Below are 18,649 nucleotides of genomic sequence, written 5' to 3' on the forward strand. Positions count from 1 at the left end.
AGTCTCTTCAATAAATGGTGCTGTGAAAATTGGAGAGCTACATGCAAAAGAATGAAACTTGACCACTCTCTCACACCATACACAAAGATAAACTCCAAATGGATGAAAGACCTCGATGTGAGACAGGAATCCATCAAAATCCTAGAGAACATAGGCAGCAACCTCTACGACATCGGCCAAAGCAACCTTTTTCATGACACATCTCCAAAGGCAAGAGAAACAAAAGAAAAAATGAACTTGTGGGACTTCATCAAGATAAAAACCTTCTGCACAGCCAAGGAAACAGTCAAAAAAACTAAGAGGCAGCCCACGGAATGGGAGAAGATATTTGCAAATGACACTACAGATGAAAGACTGGTATCCAAGATCTACAAAGACCTTCTCAAACTCAATACACGAGAAACAAATAAATCAAAGAATGGGCAGAAGATATGAGCAGACACTTTTCCAATGATGACATACAAATGGCTAAGAGACACATGAAAAAATGTTCAAAATCATTAGCCATCAGGGAAATTCAAACCAAAACCACATTGAGATACCACCTTATGCCAGTTGGAATGGCAAAAATTGACAAGGCAGGAAACAACAAATGTTGGAGAGGATGTGGAGAAAGGGCATCCCTCTTACATTGTTGGTGGGAACAGTGGGAAAAATCCTAACAGAATCAAGCCAAATTAGCTGTCCATGAATTCTAGCAATGTCTTCTTTCTTTGTGGTCGATGACTCCCTTTCTCTCTCTCTTTCTTGCTGTCTCTCTCTCTCCCTCATTCCCCCCTTCCTCTCTCTCTCCCCTTCCCACTCTTTCTCATAGTTGAAATCTTTTCCAGAGAGTGTGATTATTAATATCAATTTGGTAAGGCTTCTTTCAGGTTAATCTCAAGAGAATTGAAGTAGGTAGTAGCTTGAGGCTCTTTTTTTTGTTGTCAAATATTGTCCAAGAGGGTCTCTTGATTTTCAGTATGAGAGGTAATAAGTAAATCATTTTCAAAGGAGATATGATCAGGTTTTATTCCCTTTCAAACAGAGCTGTTTCTTCATTAACTGCACCCTTCTCCCCACATACTTCCTTGCAGAAGCTGGGCGGCCATGGTTCTGATCCCTCACGTCCTATCAGAATGCCCCTTACGACCTCATAGTCACACTACATTTGACATCATAAAGAGAATATCCTATGGGACCTCTATGTGACCACCATGTTGTAAAAACTAAGACCACAGACTGAAGGTGTGGAGTATGACTTTGTCTTTCCCTAAATCTGCATGCAGAAAGGAATGAGAGAGGGTGCACAGAGGCAAATTTGAACTGCTACCACACTGAAGTACATGATGGCCATGCAAGGCGTGAGATCCAAAACCACAAAAGAGGGAAGTAGAACATTAATATAAATGTTATCATCTTGCTAAATACTTTATGGTGTTGATTTGCATTTGGGCCATATGTTGGCAAACTTGGAGAGCTATTTATAGACTTCTAAGGAGGTATTTTTTCCAGGGGTGATAAAAATGTAAAGGTCTTTGATTTTGTAGAGATTGATTTCTTTTTCCTCTGAAAGTTTTTGTAATATGTAGCTCTATTTTGAGAGTTGTGGTTGTTTTTTTTTCCCCCCATTATGGCAAGCTTCATTCAGTGTTCAAAGCCCAGTCGACTCACCTTTTAACCTACTGTTCTGGCCCCTTCCCTTTGACAAAGGTTGCTCCAGAAGCCACATGCTGAACCCCTGTGTCTGACAAGTCGTGAGGTTCAATTTCACAGCCTCTTCATTTCTTTCTCTGAAGTTTTCTGAATCTTTGCCTATTTTCTTGTTTGTTTTGGTCTTGATATTTAAATTACAAAATTAATATACGTAACCATCCATTTCAATGTCCTTTTCTTCCAAGATAGGTTTTATTACTTAAAGTGCTCTTTTTCCTGTCCATTTCTTCTTATGGCACTTCTGTATGTTTTTGTACTTTTACATAACTGTTACTTCTTTGAACAACCTAATCATAATTAATTTTAATTATAATTACTGTTAATCGCTGTTAGATGGCTCATAAGATTAATTTCTTCTCAAGTGAATTGACATTCTCATTGTTGATTTTCTCAGCCGTCATTTTTGCATTTTTTCCATTGTATATTTTGTAATTTTAGTATAGATTAACAGGATTTTTTTAATCTGTATTTTTCTTTCTCCTTCTGTTTTTGCGGTTGTCTAAATCCATCCCCCTGTGTCCCCCCTCACTGACATTTAGAGCTCTCTTGCTCCTCGGTGGTACTGGAATGTGATAGATTCAGAGGGTGGCTTGGTATAGTTCTTGGTGGTGAGGCTACATTGGTGTCCTCTCTCACTTGGCAGAACCTTCTGCTAGGGGTGAGAGACCCTCAGACCAGCACTGGCTTCAGGCCCTGAGCCTGACTGGGGCCCTCAGCTCACAAACACTCATAGTCCCACTTGCTCTCCGGGAGTTGTGCTCCCACGCCCCTGCTGTCCTTAGACACAGAGTCAGCAAGTCCACAACTTCAGCCCTGCTCACTTGTTCCCAGTTCCATTCAACTTTTCTATCTAGAAATTTATCGGCCATGCATCTGACCTTTTTTCTTTCCTTCCCCCTTTCCGTTCTCTGAATTTTTTTTCTTAAGCAACAACAATACAATTTTTGTATAATTTTGCATATAAGAGGGAAGATAAAAGCATGACCTATATCATCTCGATTGAAAGTAAAAATTTACTTTTCAAAAGCAATTCTCCACATTTTCAAAATGCCTACATGCTGCTTATGGTTGGACTCTTATATAATTTTGAAGCAATATTATAGCTTGGCATTCTGTTAGTTAGGCTTTTCTTTTTTGTTTAACTATTAAGATATGGAGTATACTTTTTTATGAATATGTGTTTATTCATTTACCAACAAATATTTGTTGAGGGCACAGCCAATGTTCTAGGTAATGGGAATGCTCTGATGGAGCTTACATTCTACCAGGGAGAGAGAGGTAACGTGCAAAGAGGTAAGTATATAATATTATAGGCATTAAGAAGATGGCATGGAATCATAGGCCAAAAATAAGCACCAGGTGCAAACAGAAAGACTAAAAAAAGAGCCCTCTCTTTCTGGTAGTCTGCTGTTCTTACAGAATGTGATCACTGAGGCTTCTTTGTTGGACATTTATAAGAATCTCTTACAAATTGACAAGGAAAATAAAATAGTCCAAAGATGTTAAATATAATCAGATATTTTGAAGAGAAAATAAAATGTGAAATAAACGTATGAGGAGAATGTTTAACCCAAGTAGTAATTTACAGAGTAGCAATGAGGCGATCCTTTTACTTAAAAATTGCCCGCTCCCATCAATTTGACAGGGGCTTATGAAGATGATACTTGATTCTGACTAGAGTTTCCTGAAGCTGTTGTTTTGTGTGTGTGCATGGTGGCAATTTAAACACCACGTAGTTTTAAAATTGGAAGAAAAAGATTAGCAATGATATCTCGGATTCTTGTTTTTTTTCTTTGTGATTATCTGTATTCTCTCATTTTTCTGTAGTTACATCGGTTTTATAGTCAGAAAAACATGCTGTATGGCTCTGTAGATCCATTTTCAACGCACATGTTAACCTATCAAATGACACCTTCCTTCGGTTTCACTGTGTAGGTGTTCCCTCTGGCACACGTGTGCAGCGACACCAACAAGATGACATTAATTAATCCCCAAGGAGTCAAGCTCAATATCTACAAGCAAAAAGTGGAACAGGCCATTAAGAGCTATGAAAAGTGAGTATTATTCCTGGCTGCTCTTAACTGGCTGTGGAATTTGTTTGGGCTTGTTTTCTCTTGTTTTAGCTTAGATTTTTTTTTCCCCCTTTACCTGGAGCAGCTACTTAGTGATTGGCCAGAAGGAGTATCAGCAGTAACAGCCACAAACAGAGGGGCTTCCTCTGTGCCAGGCCCTGCATGAAGTACGCGATGTGAGGAAGTCCGACAGAATTTTAAAGGAACCGTCTTCCCTCTCCAGAATCTACGGAAATCTCATGTTTCCCTGAGATCCTTAAGGCTTTCCCTCAAGCAGAGTGAATTCGATCATTTCAGCACCTAAGATTTTGTAGAGTGACTAATGAAACTCCACAATAATGAGATGATGGAGACAATATAAGGGTCTCTTACTACATAAGCCATTTTTCCCAAGATCAGGAGGATGATCAAGTTGGCTCCAGTGAAAGTTATACTCTTAGTCACTGTGTTAGTGCTGAGACGGGGGTCTCTTTTCACAAGGGCAGAAGCCTGGTCGCACCCTTGGCCTAGCTCTGTGTTCCCCTCCCCGCCCCACTCCCGGCACTTTATTAAGCCTCTGTGCCTAGCACTTAAACTTGCAGCATGCGCTGCTTTTCCGGGCAAGCGTTTCCTTGGTTCTGGAAGCTGTGTAACTGGGTTTTCACCTACCACCAGGTGGGTGGGAGGAGTGAAATGAAGTACACGAACGTTAACGATGTGTCCTAGGCAGCATATGCTGGTCTGTTATCATTTTGCAGTGTGTCTAGTGCATGTTTGAAAGAAGAACAGAGCCTGACTCATGCCACGTGGGGTGCACAGTCCGGACCAGAGGCTGGCCTTTCCCCACAGTGGCCATCACAGGCCTCTGTAAATCTCCTTTCAGCGGAGCCTTCTCTGGCCCTCACCTAAGAATGGAGGCTTACATGAGCTCCTTCAGCTGCCTCCAGGCTCCTCAGGACTTCTCTGAGTCCTTGTCTGCCCTTCCTTTCTCTTGCAGACATAGTGAACTATGCCAAGGCTCACTCTTGTCTGTGGACCTGAGGTTTTGCTCTGTAGGTTTCCCCCCATCCGCGCACGGAGACTGCCCCTCTGCTCTGTCTCTCTGTCTGCGCCAGGCAGGCCTTCCTGTGCCTCCCAGCAATGCTGCCCCTCTTCCTGTCCTCCAGCTGTCCTCTTTCATTCCTGTCTTGCCTCAGCTCCAGTGGCCCTCCTCAAAAAGGCCTTTCTCCAGTCACTCCACCACCCACCCTGCCTGTGGCCCTCAGAGGGCTCACAGCTTCTGCACAGGCCTGTCTCTCCCCTGCAGGGACATCAGCTTCCAAGGGCTGGAGCTTGGCAGCCTTGCTCTCTCCCTTGTCTCCTCTCCCTAGCAGGCGTTGCTATGTTTGTATTTGACTATTGGAATTTAATTTGAATCTGATCTAATTCACATGTAGTTATTAAAATTCATCAAATTCAGTTATTCAAAGTATATCATTCATATTATAATTGAATTTGCTTGACTCAGTCAAATATTTGAGTTCTAGAATTACCTGGTTTGTGAAAGCCTGGTGCAGGGCCACAAGCTAGGGCTTTGAGGTCCCAATCCTGGGTTTCATTTTTAACTCTGACATCTACTTTGCAGGTCACGTAACAGTTGCAAGGTTCAGATTCCTTATTTACAAAATCTATCTCAAAGGCAGTTATGAGGGTTATGTAAATTATAGATAAAGAACAATTAATGTTAATTACCTACCCCTTTCATTCCCTGAATCTGCTGCTCCTAAAATAACCATAAGTACATAGAGTATAATGGTCACACAGCTCTTCCCCCCACATTAACCTTCTCCCTTTCCAAAGACAGGGATCCCTCCTTCCCTAATAGCAAAACTAAAATACAGACATAGTAAGTGATTTGGCCCACTTCTTACTTCCAACAGGTGAATCTGGAAAAGCCTTTTGGGACCCCTAGAGAAATGCATGTTGCTATTATTAATAGTAACATTAATTTTAACATGATTAATATTATTTAAAATTCAATATCATTGAATTAATATATATTGTGATATTTATATTAAATCAATATTTAGTATTATTATTCAATAATATTAACAGTATTATACAGAACAAAACTTCCTGGTCTTTTGCATTCAGCAGTATATAAGGATTTTGTCGGCATAAATCGTAATTCCCTTCTCCATCTTGCTCCACCTTTCTGAAGATATACACACTATGAAAAGTAATTAATGAAACTCAGTTTACTCCCGCTCCATCCCCAGTATAACATTTCTAAGGAGTTTCCCATCACAAGTAAGGCAGATATAAGCCTGAATTTATATGGTTAACGATGACCAGACAATTGGGAAGCTCACAGCCCTTTGGCCAAAATAGTGACATAAACTAGCTATGTTGGTCACACTTACTGGCTGTGTGTGGGAGTCCTTCTGTTTCAATACTGTGTGAATTGAGATAGCAATTTTGGCTTTGTGTGTCTGAGTATGAACTTTGAGTGAGGGTTGCCAGAGCCGGCTGGCTTCTGAGGTCATTTTTCTGAAGCTTATTTTAATTTTGAGGGTAAGATCAAGGTTGTAGCCCCCAGGAGAAGCATCAGTTCTAACGTGGCTATGGGGCCATCCTTAGTAACCTCTGCCTATGATTTCCGAAATGCTCTGCCTGCTGTTTAGATTTCTGAAGCATCGTTAGTTACAAGTTGCTTTGCAAATTCTGGTAATTCTCGGCACAAGTAGATTTGTCAACTAGAGGTATGGAGAGCTCATGAAGGCAACCCCTCAAGCAAATTTCATTCTCCTAAAACAAAAAGAAGAGGCCAACTATGGTTAGTAAAATCCCTGAACCAAGGGGTGGGCCAGCCTCATGACCCATACCCTCTCGGCATCCCACAGGGACGGCCCTCATCCCACACCCTTCGTGGCTTTCCCACCGTCACCTGGCCGGTCAGTGGAGCCAGGATTGACACTCTCAGCTGCCCTCAGTTCACACCCACCGCACTTGTTCTGCCCTTATGCTTTGAAGTATTTCAGTATAGATAGAAAATAGGGGGAATGACAGAGGTTATGTAAGTGTGCTCTTAGAAAAGTATTTTCTCAAGGATTGAATTAAAATTAGCGGTGTGTGCTAGCATATTGGACCCACATTTGCTAAGGGCTTCTCAGTTACCCAACCTCGCCCATCTCCAGAACCTGGAGGGAGTAAACACTGAGTTATTTCTGGTCACTTTATATGTACATCTCAGTCCTCCCAGCACCAAGGTAGGTGGTGTTATCCTTGTTTCAGTGATAAGAAAACAGAGTTTCAAAAAGTTATGTAACACAGGATCACACAGCAGCAAAGTAGAGGCACTGAGATTTGAACCCAGAGCCATGTGGCTCCAAAGCCCTTGTCCTCACTCCCAGCCTCCCTACTATACTGCCTCCACTTTCAAGGTTTAGTTTTAAGGGGATTTTTAAATGAAGTTGTATTTTTGTTTTTGTTTTCAGAGAAACATATACACACAAGCCAAAAATGCGTCCTATGAATCCTTTAAACAAGTCTTAGAAGCCCTGCTTATCGATACATGAACCACAGAATTAAAAAAAAAACAAAAACAAAAAAAAACCCAATTTCCAAATAGGCCCCAAGGAACTCAAAGCATCCGGGTGAGACCGAAGCACTAAGCTGGCTCATTGCCTGCTTCCCGATCCTTTGTGTCACGTACAGAACATTTACCCATGTCAGACAGGTTCTGTGTGCTGGGTACACACTGGCTCGTCGATCCCTCATGGCAACTCTAGGAGGGAGGTACCATTATTATCCACATTCTACAGAGAAGCTGGCTGCTGGCCCAAAGTCTCACAGCTAATAAGAGGAGAAGCCAACTGAGCTTTGGACCCAGGCAGTCTGGCTCCAGAGTCTACGTTCTTCACTGGGTGCCAGACCCCCTTCCCACGGTCTCACCAGGCGCAGGAAGGGAAGTCAGGCAGGGTAACACCACCCAAAGTGTTCTCAGAGCCCTGTGCCGCTGATGCTGGGTCCAGTAGTTAGAGAATGCCTCCTGGAGAGGGGCAGTATTCTCCAACCTCACGTTATTGAAGCTTGGTTTTTGTTTTGTTTTGTTTTCCGTGGAACCCCAGCTCCCAGCCCCCTGGAACCAGTGTTCTGTGCCCTGCACTCCAGGAAGCCTGCTTTGGGTAATGATGCAGTAGTACAGAACGGGGGAACAGAATGGGGCCAGCACCTCCAAAAGAAGCGACACTGATTCCTAACAAGAAAAGGAGCCAAGACGACCCCATAGAAACCACTGGCTTCAGCCTCCTTTCCTCTCTCCACAAACATGCTCAGTGATGAGCTTCAGAAAGCTTCAGCACTGCCACCATCACCAAGCTGTGATGACTGAGCAAAGCACTTCATCTGCTTGCCCCGCTCAGTGACCTTGTTTGGAAAACAAGCAGGTCAGGCTGGTTGATCTCTAAAATGTGTCCTGATCCTATTATTTATGACTCTCTTAACCCCTTTTGCTCAGAAAATCCAGGTCTAGAAGAATGTCTATAGAAGTTAAACTTAGGGCACAGTTATACTTTTCCATAGGAAAAAAATCAGTGGGTGTTTAGAGACTTCATGCAGAGAAAATGGCAACCATTTTGTTTACTGCCATGTCTTAGTCTGGGTTTTACCTGATTGAGCTGAGAGCTGTTTCCTCCTTTAATATTTAACATGATTGCTACAAAGCCATGAGGTTTCTGCTGTGATGCCGAGGGAGGCAGATACTCACATCTAATCTCTTTAAGCAAACAGCAGTGACGTGGTCCAGGGCAGGTGTCCCGGGTCTTGGGCTCTGCCCGCAGTGCCCTTCTGAGCCTGATTTCAGCCTTTTGCTATGAAATGAATTACTGCTACTAAATAATTATTGTGTGTTTTTTTTAAACAGGCGCTTGAATAAAATTGTTTGGCGAGCATTATCTCAAGAGGAAAAAGAAAAGTAAGCCAGTTTCTCTTCACTTTTTTTTTTTTTTAAATCTTGGTGAAATTCACATAACCTGCAGTTAACTGTTTTAAAGTGTACAGTTCTATGGTATTTATTCAAAATGTTGTGCAAACCACCACCTCCCTCTAATTTCAAAACTTTGTCACCTTAGGAAAAACACCTCGTACCCATTAAGTAATCCTTCCCCACACCTCTCTTCCCCTCTGGTAACCACTAGTCTGCTCTTTGTCTCTGTGTATTTTCACTTCTGGATATATCATTTGAAAGGAATCATACAATATGTGACACTTTGTGTCTGGTTTCTTTTACTTCTTTTTTGTAAAAACTTAATGTTTCCAGATTGTAGCATACTTAGTGTCCTTTTTATGCCTCAGTGGGGATCCATTGTATGTAGACACCAGCTTGTTTATCCACTCTTCCTTTGGTGGCTATTTGGGTTGTTTCCACCTTGGGGCTATTGAGAACAATGCTGCCATATACATTCCTGTAGAAGTTTCTGTGTGGACATATGTTTTCATTTCTCTTGGGAACATATCTAGGTGTGGATTTGCTGAGCCACAGAGTAATTCTATGTTTAACTTTTTGAGGAACCACCAGACTTTTTCACAGCAACTGCACCATTTTACATTCCTACCAACAACATACTAGCCAACACTTGTTACTTTATTTTATTTTTATTTTTATTTTATTTTACTTTTTTTTTTTTTTTAAATAACTAAAGCCATCCTGGTAGCCTGGTGGGTATGAAATGATATCTCTTTGTGGTTTTATTTGCATTTTTCTTAATGATCAGTAATGTTAAACACCCTTTCCCATGCTTGTTGGCCATAGATATATATTCTTTGGAGAAATGTTTATTCAAGTTCTTTACTCATTTTTTAATTGGGTTATTTTGTTGTTGTTGTTGTTGAGATATAGGAGTTCTTTATATATTCTGGATTTTAACCACTTATCAGATAGATGATTTTTCAGGACCTTTCTCTCACTCTAAAGGTTGCCTTTACACTCTCTTGATAGTTTCCTTTGATGCATTGTTTTTAAGTTTGATGTAGTCCCATTTGTCTATGTTTGCATTTGTGTCTGTGTTTCTGGTGTCATATCCAAGAAAGCATCACCAAATCCAATGTCATGAAGCTTTCTCGCTATATTTTCTTCTAGGAGTCTTACAGTTTTTGGTCTTTTGTTAAGGTCTTTAATCTATTTTGTTTTGAGTGAATTTTTATATATGGTATAAGTTAAGGGTCCAACTTCATTCTTTTGCTTGTGGGTATACAGTTTTCCCAGAACCATTTATTGAAGAGACTGTTCTTTCCTCCACGGCGAGGTCTTGACACCTTTGATGAAGATCATTTGACCATATATATACATGGAAGTTTATTTCTGAGCCCTTTATTCTCTTTCACTGATCGTGTTTGTCTCTATGTCAGTGCCACAGCCTTTTGATTATTGTAGGTTTGTGTAATATGATCTGGAATCAGGAAATGTGAGGCCTCCAACTTTGTTCTTTTCAACATTGTTTTGGCTATTTGGAGTCCCTTGAGATTTCATAAATTAGGATGATTTTTTCTATTTCTGCAAAGCATGCCATTGAGATTTTGACAGGGATTGCTTTGAATTTGTAGATTACTTTGGATACTGTGGATATTTTAACAATATTAACTCTTCTAATCCATGAACACAGGTTGTCTTTCTCATTTATTTTTGTATCTTTTTAATTTTTTTTATAGCAACGTTTTATAGTTTACAGTATGCAAGTCTTTTACATCCTTGGTTAAGTTTATTCCTAAGTACTTTATTCTCCTTGATGCTATTGTAAAGGGGATTGATGTCCTAATTTCCTTTTTGGATTGTGCATTACTAGTGTATAGAATTGCAACTGATTTTTCTGTGTTGATATTTCATCTTGCTACTTTGTTGAATTTATTTATTAGTTCTAACAGTATTTTTATGGAATCTTTAGGGTTTTCTACATATAAAATCATGCCATATGTGAACAGATGTAATTTTACTTCTTTCTAGTTTGGATGTATTTATTTCTTTCTCTTGCCAATTTCTCTGGATAGGACTTTCGGTACTTTGCCGAATAAAAAGAGTGAGAGTGGACATCCTTGCCTTGTTCCTTATCTGAGAGGAAAAGCTTCCAGTTTTTCACTGTTGAGGATGATACCAGCTGTGGGCCTTTCATATGAGGCCTTTCTTGTGTTGAGGTAGTTTCCTTCTATTTCTGGTTTGTTGAGTGTCTTTTTTTTTTCCCCCATGAAAGCGTGTTGAATTTTGTGAAATGATTTTCCTGCATCATTTGAAATGACCAAGAGGGTTTTTTCTTCCTTCATTCTGTTAATGTGATATAGCACATTGATTTTTGTATGTTGAACCATCCTTGAATTCTAGCAGTAAATCTCACTTTTAATGGTGTATAATCCTTTTAATGTGCTGTTAAATTTGGTTTGCTAGTATGTTGTTGAGGATTTTTGCATCAATGTTCATAAGGGATATTGGTCTGTAGTTTTCTTTTCTTGTAGTATTTTTGTCTGGTATTGGTATGGGGAAATGCTGGCTTCATAGAATGAATCTGGAAATGTACCCTCCTCTGCAATTTTTGGAAGTATTCGAGGAGGATTGGTGTTAATTCTTTAAATACTTGGTAGAATTCTCCCACGAAGCCATTTGGTGCTAGGCTTATATCTGTTGGAAGGTATTTGCTCACTGATTCAATCTCCTTTCTAGGAATAGGTCTGTTCAGATTTTTTTATTTCTTCACGATTCAGTCTTAGCTGAGTATATGTTTCTAGGAATGGATCCATTCTTCTAGGTTATCCAATTCGTTGATGTATAACTGATCATAGTAGTCTCTCATAATCTCTTTTATTTCTGCGACATTAGTTATAGTGCCCCCCTTTTCTGATTCTGGTTATGTGAGTCTTCTCTCTTTTACAGTTAATCCAGCTGGGCATTTATCAGTTTTGTAGTTCTTTCCAAAAGTAAATTATTAGTTTCACTGATTTTTTTCTTTCATTTTTCTGTACTGTATTTTACTTATTTCTGCTCTAATCTTAATTATTTCCTTCCTTCTACTAACTTCCGATTTAGTTCTTCCTTTTTCCACTTCCTTCAGATGTAAGGTTAGGTTGTTGATTTGAGATATTTCTTCTTTTTTGATGTAACCGTTTAGCACAATAAATTTTTTTCTTAGTACTGCTTTTACAGTATTTCATACATTTTGTTATTTTGTTTTCTCGTTTTCATATATCCCAATTTTCTAATCTCCCTTGTGATTTCTTCTTTGACCTGTTGGTTGTTTAAGAGTGTGGTGTTTAATTTCCATGTATTTCTGGATTTTACCAGCTTTCCGTTGGCTCTTGATTTCTAATTTTGTCCCTTTGTGATTAGAGAAGATTTTTTTTTTAATGATTTCAATTTTGAAAACTTTCAACACTTGTTTTATAGCCTAACATGTGGTCTCTCCCAGGGAATGTTTCATGTGTACATACAAGGAATATGTATCCTGCTGTTGGCTGGTGGTGAGTTCTGTATATATCTGTTAGGTCCAATTAGCCTATGGTTTTGTTCAAGTACTCTTTCCTTATTGACCAGCTATCTGGTGGTTCTACCAATCATTGAAAATTGGGATTGAAATCTACTTTTATTATTTCTCCCTTCATTTCTGTCAATGTTTGTGTCATATATTTGGGAGCTCTGACATTGGGTGCATATATATTTATAATTGTCATATGTTCCTGGTGGATTGACCCTTTTATCATTATATGATGTCCTCCTTTGTCTCTTATAACAATTTATGACTTAAAGTAGTAATAATTTGCTGATTTTTCCTCTGCTTGATCAAGTCTGCTTTTAAACCTCTCTAGTGAATTTTTCATTTCATAGTTATTATAGTCTTCAGATCTGGAAGTTTTTTGGTTCTTTTTTTATAGTTTCTGTATTTTTATTGATATTCAGTTTTGTTCATGCAACATTTTCCTGATTTTATGTAGTTGGCTGTGTTCTCTTTGAGGTCACTGAACATCCTTAGGACAGTTATTTTGAGTTATTTGTCAGGTCGCTCAGAGATTTCTCATTTCTTTAGGAGAGATTTCTGGAGACTATTTTGTTCTTTTGATTGGGCCACCTTTCCCTGTTTTTCTATATACCTTAGAATCTTTAGTAGAGATCTGAGTATTTGAAAAAAACTGGTATGTCTACCAGTCTTTATAGACTAGCTTCTTACAGGGAACGATCTTCACCAATCATCTGGGCTAGAGACTCTGGGGATCTTTCAGACCTTTTCTGGGGTGTGCCTTCTCTAGGCTTGTGTGTGTAATTTTTCATTTAAAAAGAGGTGTACCCCTTTCTCTCAGGAGCCCATAATCTCTTGCTCCCTCTAGTGTCTTGTTTTGATATTGCAGTGTCTCTGGTGCTGTAACAAAGCCATGGAACTCCCCTTTTTATTAGCTACCCCTAAGATGGTATTCAGAGTATATCACCATTCCCATCAGTGCTCTGAATCACGTGAGATGGAAACCAGTCTCTTGGGAAGCCCCCCCAAAAGCCAGAATGTTGGATGCATGTTCCTCTTTTCTTTCCCTTCTGAGGGGGAAGCCAAGACCTGGGAATTTTCTCCTAACCGCACTGCACTATGCCAGGGAAGCAGGGGGCCTAGGCCAGGCAAAATGCAACAGCCTTTTCTATCCACTTTAATCCACTATTCGTCTTGGCTTTGTGTTCATCTGGAGTGCTGTGACCTCTTCACTGGTTTCAGGAATTCTCACAAAGGGAATTTGGTCCAAATATTGATGAGTCAGTATCTCCTAGGGAGGAATGGGAGCCTGGGGTTTCTTAGTCCACCATCTTGCTGACATCACTCCAATTTGGATTTTTTAGTAAGAATTTTTGCTGTTATCTGACAGGTGTTCTTGTGGATTGAGTCCTGTGGTTGTGCTGGGTTTGCACTGTATTCTTCCAACACCCTAAATCTAAAGGAAGTGACCCTTTCATCAGTAAGAGAATAATTATGAAATGCCCTCTTCTCTCTCCCTTCCTCTCTCTCTTTCTTCCTCCTACCCCCCCCCCCCCCCCCCCCCCCGCCTCTCTCCCTCTTCTTCCCTTTCTTTCTCTCCCCCTCCAGGAGTGTCTGATGTAGCAGTAGCTGGACTGGAAGTATCCAGGACCTGGGCCATCACAGGACACTGGCTTCCACTGGAGTCTCATAGCCTGGGTTCATCAGCTCATAGAAACTTGTCATCAGTTCTTTGTGTACCAAAACAATGAACCCAGAAAGTTTAGGCCTATTTAGGCTTTTAAAAGGAGGAGAGGAGATCAAAATAGCTAGAATGAGCTGGTAGAAGAATTACGGCACTGAGGCAAATATTTGGCTTTTGATTTGCTTCCCCTCCCTTTGCTTTGCTCTGTTTCCCAGAGTTACTGCTACGCATAGGGTGTGAGATCTCTTTGAAGCTCATTTTTGTTCCTGTCAAATGTTAGGCCTAGGGAGAAAGGAATGGGTTCCAAATATGCCAAAAAATTGAAAAAAAAAAAAAAGCTATGTATATTGAACTTCTTCAAAATCAGATAATCAAATTAGGTAATAGGGAAGAATGTCTACCATAATTCACAGAGATGGTTATTTTTAACTCACACAAGCTACCACAGTCCTGATGGACAAGAGGGTATGCCTGTGATTCTGTCAACTGATACCTGACATCTGTCTGAGAGATGGTTCTCAGGGGAGGTTTTACTGAAAAATCGTCTTTCCATATGTTTTCTATTAAGATCACTTTCTTTGTTTTTTGTCCTCCTTTTTTTCTTTTTAGGTTAGATGCATATAAGCCCATGCGGTACTTGGAAAACAAGGCAGCTTTAAACAGGGCATTAGAACGGTTGAATTGGCCTATTTCGTTGAAGGAGCTGTCAATGCTGGAAAATGAAATCCTAGCTGGGAAAATGTACATCCAACAGGCCATGGAGCTCCAGGAGGCTGCCAAGAAGGAGAATCACCTGAGCACGTCACAAGGAGAGGTGGGTGCCATGGAGGTATCTATATGTCCTCCCTCCTTCCTGTCCTAAGTCATTGCCATCCCTGCACTGGCCTTCCTTCGTCCTCTTCTACCCCCTTCCACACTGATTTCTAGAAGAGTTAGAACCAACCCAGTTAAAGTGTCAGGACTTCTTTTCAACAGAAAGGAAATGCCATTTGGTTTTAGTATGGCCTTCTTTTTTAAACAATACACTTTTAATTAAAAAGCAAAGTTAAACAGAAGTATAATGTAGTGATCAAAGGCCCGAAATTTGATATGAGCCAGACAGGGTCTAGCCTCAGATCTGCCACCTAATCCCTGTGTTATCCTGGCCAGTTATTCTCTCTCTCTAAATCTAAGGGTTTTTTTTTTTAACTGTAAAATAGGAATATTACTAATATCTGCCTCATAGGGTTATTTTGAAAGTAAAATGACTTTTTAAAGTACTTCATATTGAAAAGTCCCCCCATAAGTGTTAGAAATTATTATTAATAGAAGATAGTTTTCAAAAAGAAAAAATATCTTATAATCTGACTGCATTATTATTACCACTTTGTATCACTTACTTTTAGCTTTCTTTCCCTCCTTGAGTAAATTTTTTACATAGAAGCAGAGTCTCCATAATCATTTCATATTCTGCTTTTTTCTTTAATTGCAGTATAGACGATACATGATGTTACATAAGCTTCAAGTACCAACATGGTGCTTTGGCAATTTAATACGTTCTGCTGTGCTCAGCACCGTGTAGCTACTGTCTACCACCACACAACACTATTACAGGGCCATTACAGTACACTACAATACAATGTATTCCCTGTGCTGTAAGTTTTATCCCCAGGACTCATTCAGTCCCTAACTGGAAGCCTGTACCTCCCACTCCCCTTCACCCACTCTACCCATCCCCTTCCCTCTGGCCACCACCAGTTTGTTCTCTGTATTTATTGGTCTGTTTCTGCTTCTTTTTGTTTGTTCATTTGTTGTTTTTTAGATTCCACATACAAGTAAAATCATACGATATTTGTCTTTCTTTGTCTGACTTATTTCACTTAGCATAGTACCCTCTCGGTCCATCCATGTTGTCACAGATGGCAAGATCTCGTTCTTTTTTATGGCTGAGTAATATTCCACTGTATGTATATGTGTATGTGTATATAATATATATATATATATACACCACATCTTCTTTATCCATTCATCTATCAATGGACACTCGGGTTGCTTCTGAATCTTGGCTATTGTAAGTAATACTGCGATAAACGTAGAGGTGCGTGTATCTTTTTGAATGAGTGTTTTCGTTTTCTCTGGGTAAAGATCCTACGGTAATTCTATTTTTAATGATTTGAGGAACCTCCACACTGCTTTCTATAGTAGCTGCATCAATTTACATTCCCACTAACAGTTCACGAGAAATCCTTTTTCTCCACACTCTTGCTAACACTTGTTATTTCATGTCTTTTTGATTCTAGCCGTTCTCACTGGTGTGAGATGATGTCTCCTTGTGGTTTTAGTTTGCATTTCCCTTATGACTAGTGATATTGAGCATACCTTTAAGTGTCTGTTGGCCATTTGTATGTCTTCTTTAGAAAAATGTCATGTTCTGCTTTTTTATTTGGCACTATCTCATACACTTTCTCAGTTTTTTCTGAATCTTCAGATTTTTTTGGTGGTTATATAATATTTCATGGTGTGTATTATACCCTGATTTATTTAATTCTTCACTGAATGTTAGATATTTGGGATATTTTTTCAGTTTTCTTCTCTTTTACATGTATTAATGACTTCTATGGTGTATTTGGTTTATTTTGTTAGGACAAATTCTTAGGAGTGGGATCCTTGGTTCAAAGGGCATGAATATTTTGCGCTGTAAATACTTATCGCCAATATAACACCCTTTTTCTGACTGTGTGTGAGTGTGTATAGAGCTGGAATAGATCATTTGAAGTATTACTGAATTCTGTGTAATTTTGGTATATTCAGTATATATTCACTAAAAATATACCCAAAGAACTGACCTTTGAGATTCATCCTTTTTGGTTTCAGTCTTTGCTAAGTAATATTGGCTTTGCTTGATTTTACAGTCTGTATTTGCTGCCCTGGATGCTTTGGTTCTGTTTTGTTTTGTTTTGTTTTTCTTTAATTTTATTTTTTCTTACAAATCACACTTTCCCCCTCCATTGTAGAAAGCTGTCTTTTCTACAGAATGCAAAAATTTTATCACAAAACCTCTTATGGCTATTAATGTTATTCAAACAAAGTGACTTCCCCCAAAGAATTGTTCAGTATTCCCTTGAGAGGCACCATCTGATGCCTCCAAATACATGGCTATCTGTTGGCCCCCCTCACTGGATGCCCTGTGGGCACCCAAGAATCAAGAAGACAAGTGAATTAACTCCCTGTCTCTGAAAATCTGCTCTTCTTTTCATCATGCCTCTTCTTTGTTGTTTCATTTTTTTCATTGACATATTTATGAGTTCCCATGAGGTGCCAAGCACTATTCTAGGCACTTAAAGTACCTAAACACACAACCAGGCACACTCCACCCTCATTCTAGTCAGGGAGAAGGACCAGTATGAGTCCCAGATGATGGACTTGCCCACACTGAACTGTGGAGACGGTGCCTAACGGCAGACTCTGTTAGCATTATTTTTTTCTATACTTTATATTGCATTTAAAAATGGGAAGTGTTGCTGATGGAGTAAAAAGAAGCCTCTAGTGATTCAGAGTAAAGACAGTGTGTTCTACTTGGATTTGTCTGGAATCCTGGAAATCAAATGTTCATTGCTCATGAGATATGGATTAATTGTTCAATTTTTTAATTCTCTTACCCACAAAGTGGGAATAAAAATACTTTCCATCATTTTTTTTTTATCCAAAAATACTTGTTCACGTCCTATCACAGGTCAGATCCTGTGCCTGGCACAGGCGAGAGGCAGTGAAAAGCCTGTCTCATTCTTTTCTCTCTACTTGGGGTCTCCCAAGGGGATAATATACATTGGACACAAAATGGGCTCTGTTAACTGCATTGAAGACATGGGCCCAGCCTAGTGAAGATCTACTGCAATAGAATGTAACCTCCACGAGAGCTGAGACCTCGTTCGACTTTATTTGTAGCTGTATCTGCAGCCCTGAGAATGGCACCTGGCACACAGTGGACACTAGACAAATAGTTATTGAATGCATGAAACCCAGATCCTTCTAGCAGAGAATTAGAAATGTCACAACAGAGGCACACCCACAGACCAACTGGAAGATGGGGAAAAGTGAACTGGGGAGTTGGGGGAGGCTTTACAGAGGGGATAGTTAAGTTTGGTGTGGAATGATTTGTAGGATTTGAGGGTTGGGATGTGAGAAATGTTCCGAGTGAAAGAAACGGCTTATGCAGAGGCAGGGAAGTGGGATGAACATGGCATGTTCACCAGGGATATGGCAGGAGACAAGACAGGAAAGGAAGATGGCACTGGAATGCACGGGACTTGGAATTCTCTCCTGGGATCAGGGACTCGTGCCTGTTGGAAATGGAAACCCAGGGAAGGATTTTCAGCAAGTGGAAGACATTAACAGATTTATATTTTGGCAGCATGATGAGGCCCAGTGTAGAAGGGAGAGAGCCAAACTGGGTGCAACACTGTTGAGCAGTTTTGAGTCCTGAGCTAAGCCAGAAGACTGAGGAGGAAATAGAGAAAAGAGATATGAGCTGGTAGAAAGTGAATGTGTGGGGTGAGCCAGAAGGCAAAGCTAAGGATACCCAAAAACTTTCTGTCTTGGACCCGGGGGAAGCAGGCACTGTTAACCCTTCTGTGTCATTTCTGCTCCTCAGGGACACAGATGTTCCCTGGCCAGCCCATCTAAACACCCTGTCATTCTCTAACCCCTGACCACATTTGTGTTTTCTTCATAACACATTTCACTTGACATTATGTACGTGTTTGTTT

The 18,649-nt window shown here is 40.0% G+C and overlaps 1 protein-coding gene across 1 annotated transcript in view; it reads left to right on the forward strand.

Annotated features, from left to right (window-relative positions):
• VWA3B (von Willebrand factor A domain containing 3B) overlaps positions 1 to 18,649 on the forward strand; it is a 210,124-nt gene that overhangs the window by 153,581 nt on the left and 37,894 nt on the right. Inside the window, exons 19-21 of the mRNA XM_008699794.2 lie at positions 3,631 to 3,749; positions 8,650 to 8,700; positions 14,514 to 14,718. Coding sequence (XP_008698016.2) covers positions 3,631 to 3,749; positions 8,650 to 8,700; positions 14,514 to 14,718 — 375 coding nt within the window. The remainder of the gene's footprint in view (positions 1 to 3,630; positions 3,750 to 8,649; positions 8,701 to 14,513; positions 14,719 to 18,649) is intronic.

This window comes from Ursus maritimus, unplaced genomic scaffold (assembly GCF_017311325.1).
Source record: "Ursus maritimus isolate PB19 unplaced genomic scaffold, ASM1731132v1 scaffold_6, whole genome shotgun sequence".
Classification (NCBI taxonomy): Eukaryota; Metazoa; Chordata; class Mammalia; order Carnivora; family Ursidae; genus Ursus; species Ursus maritimus.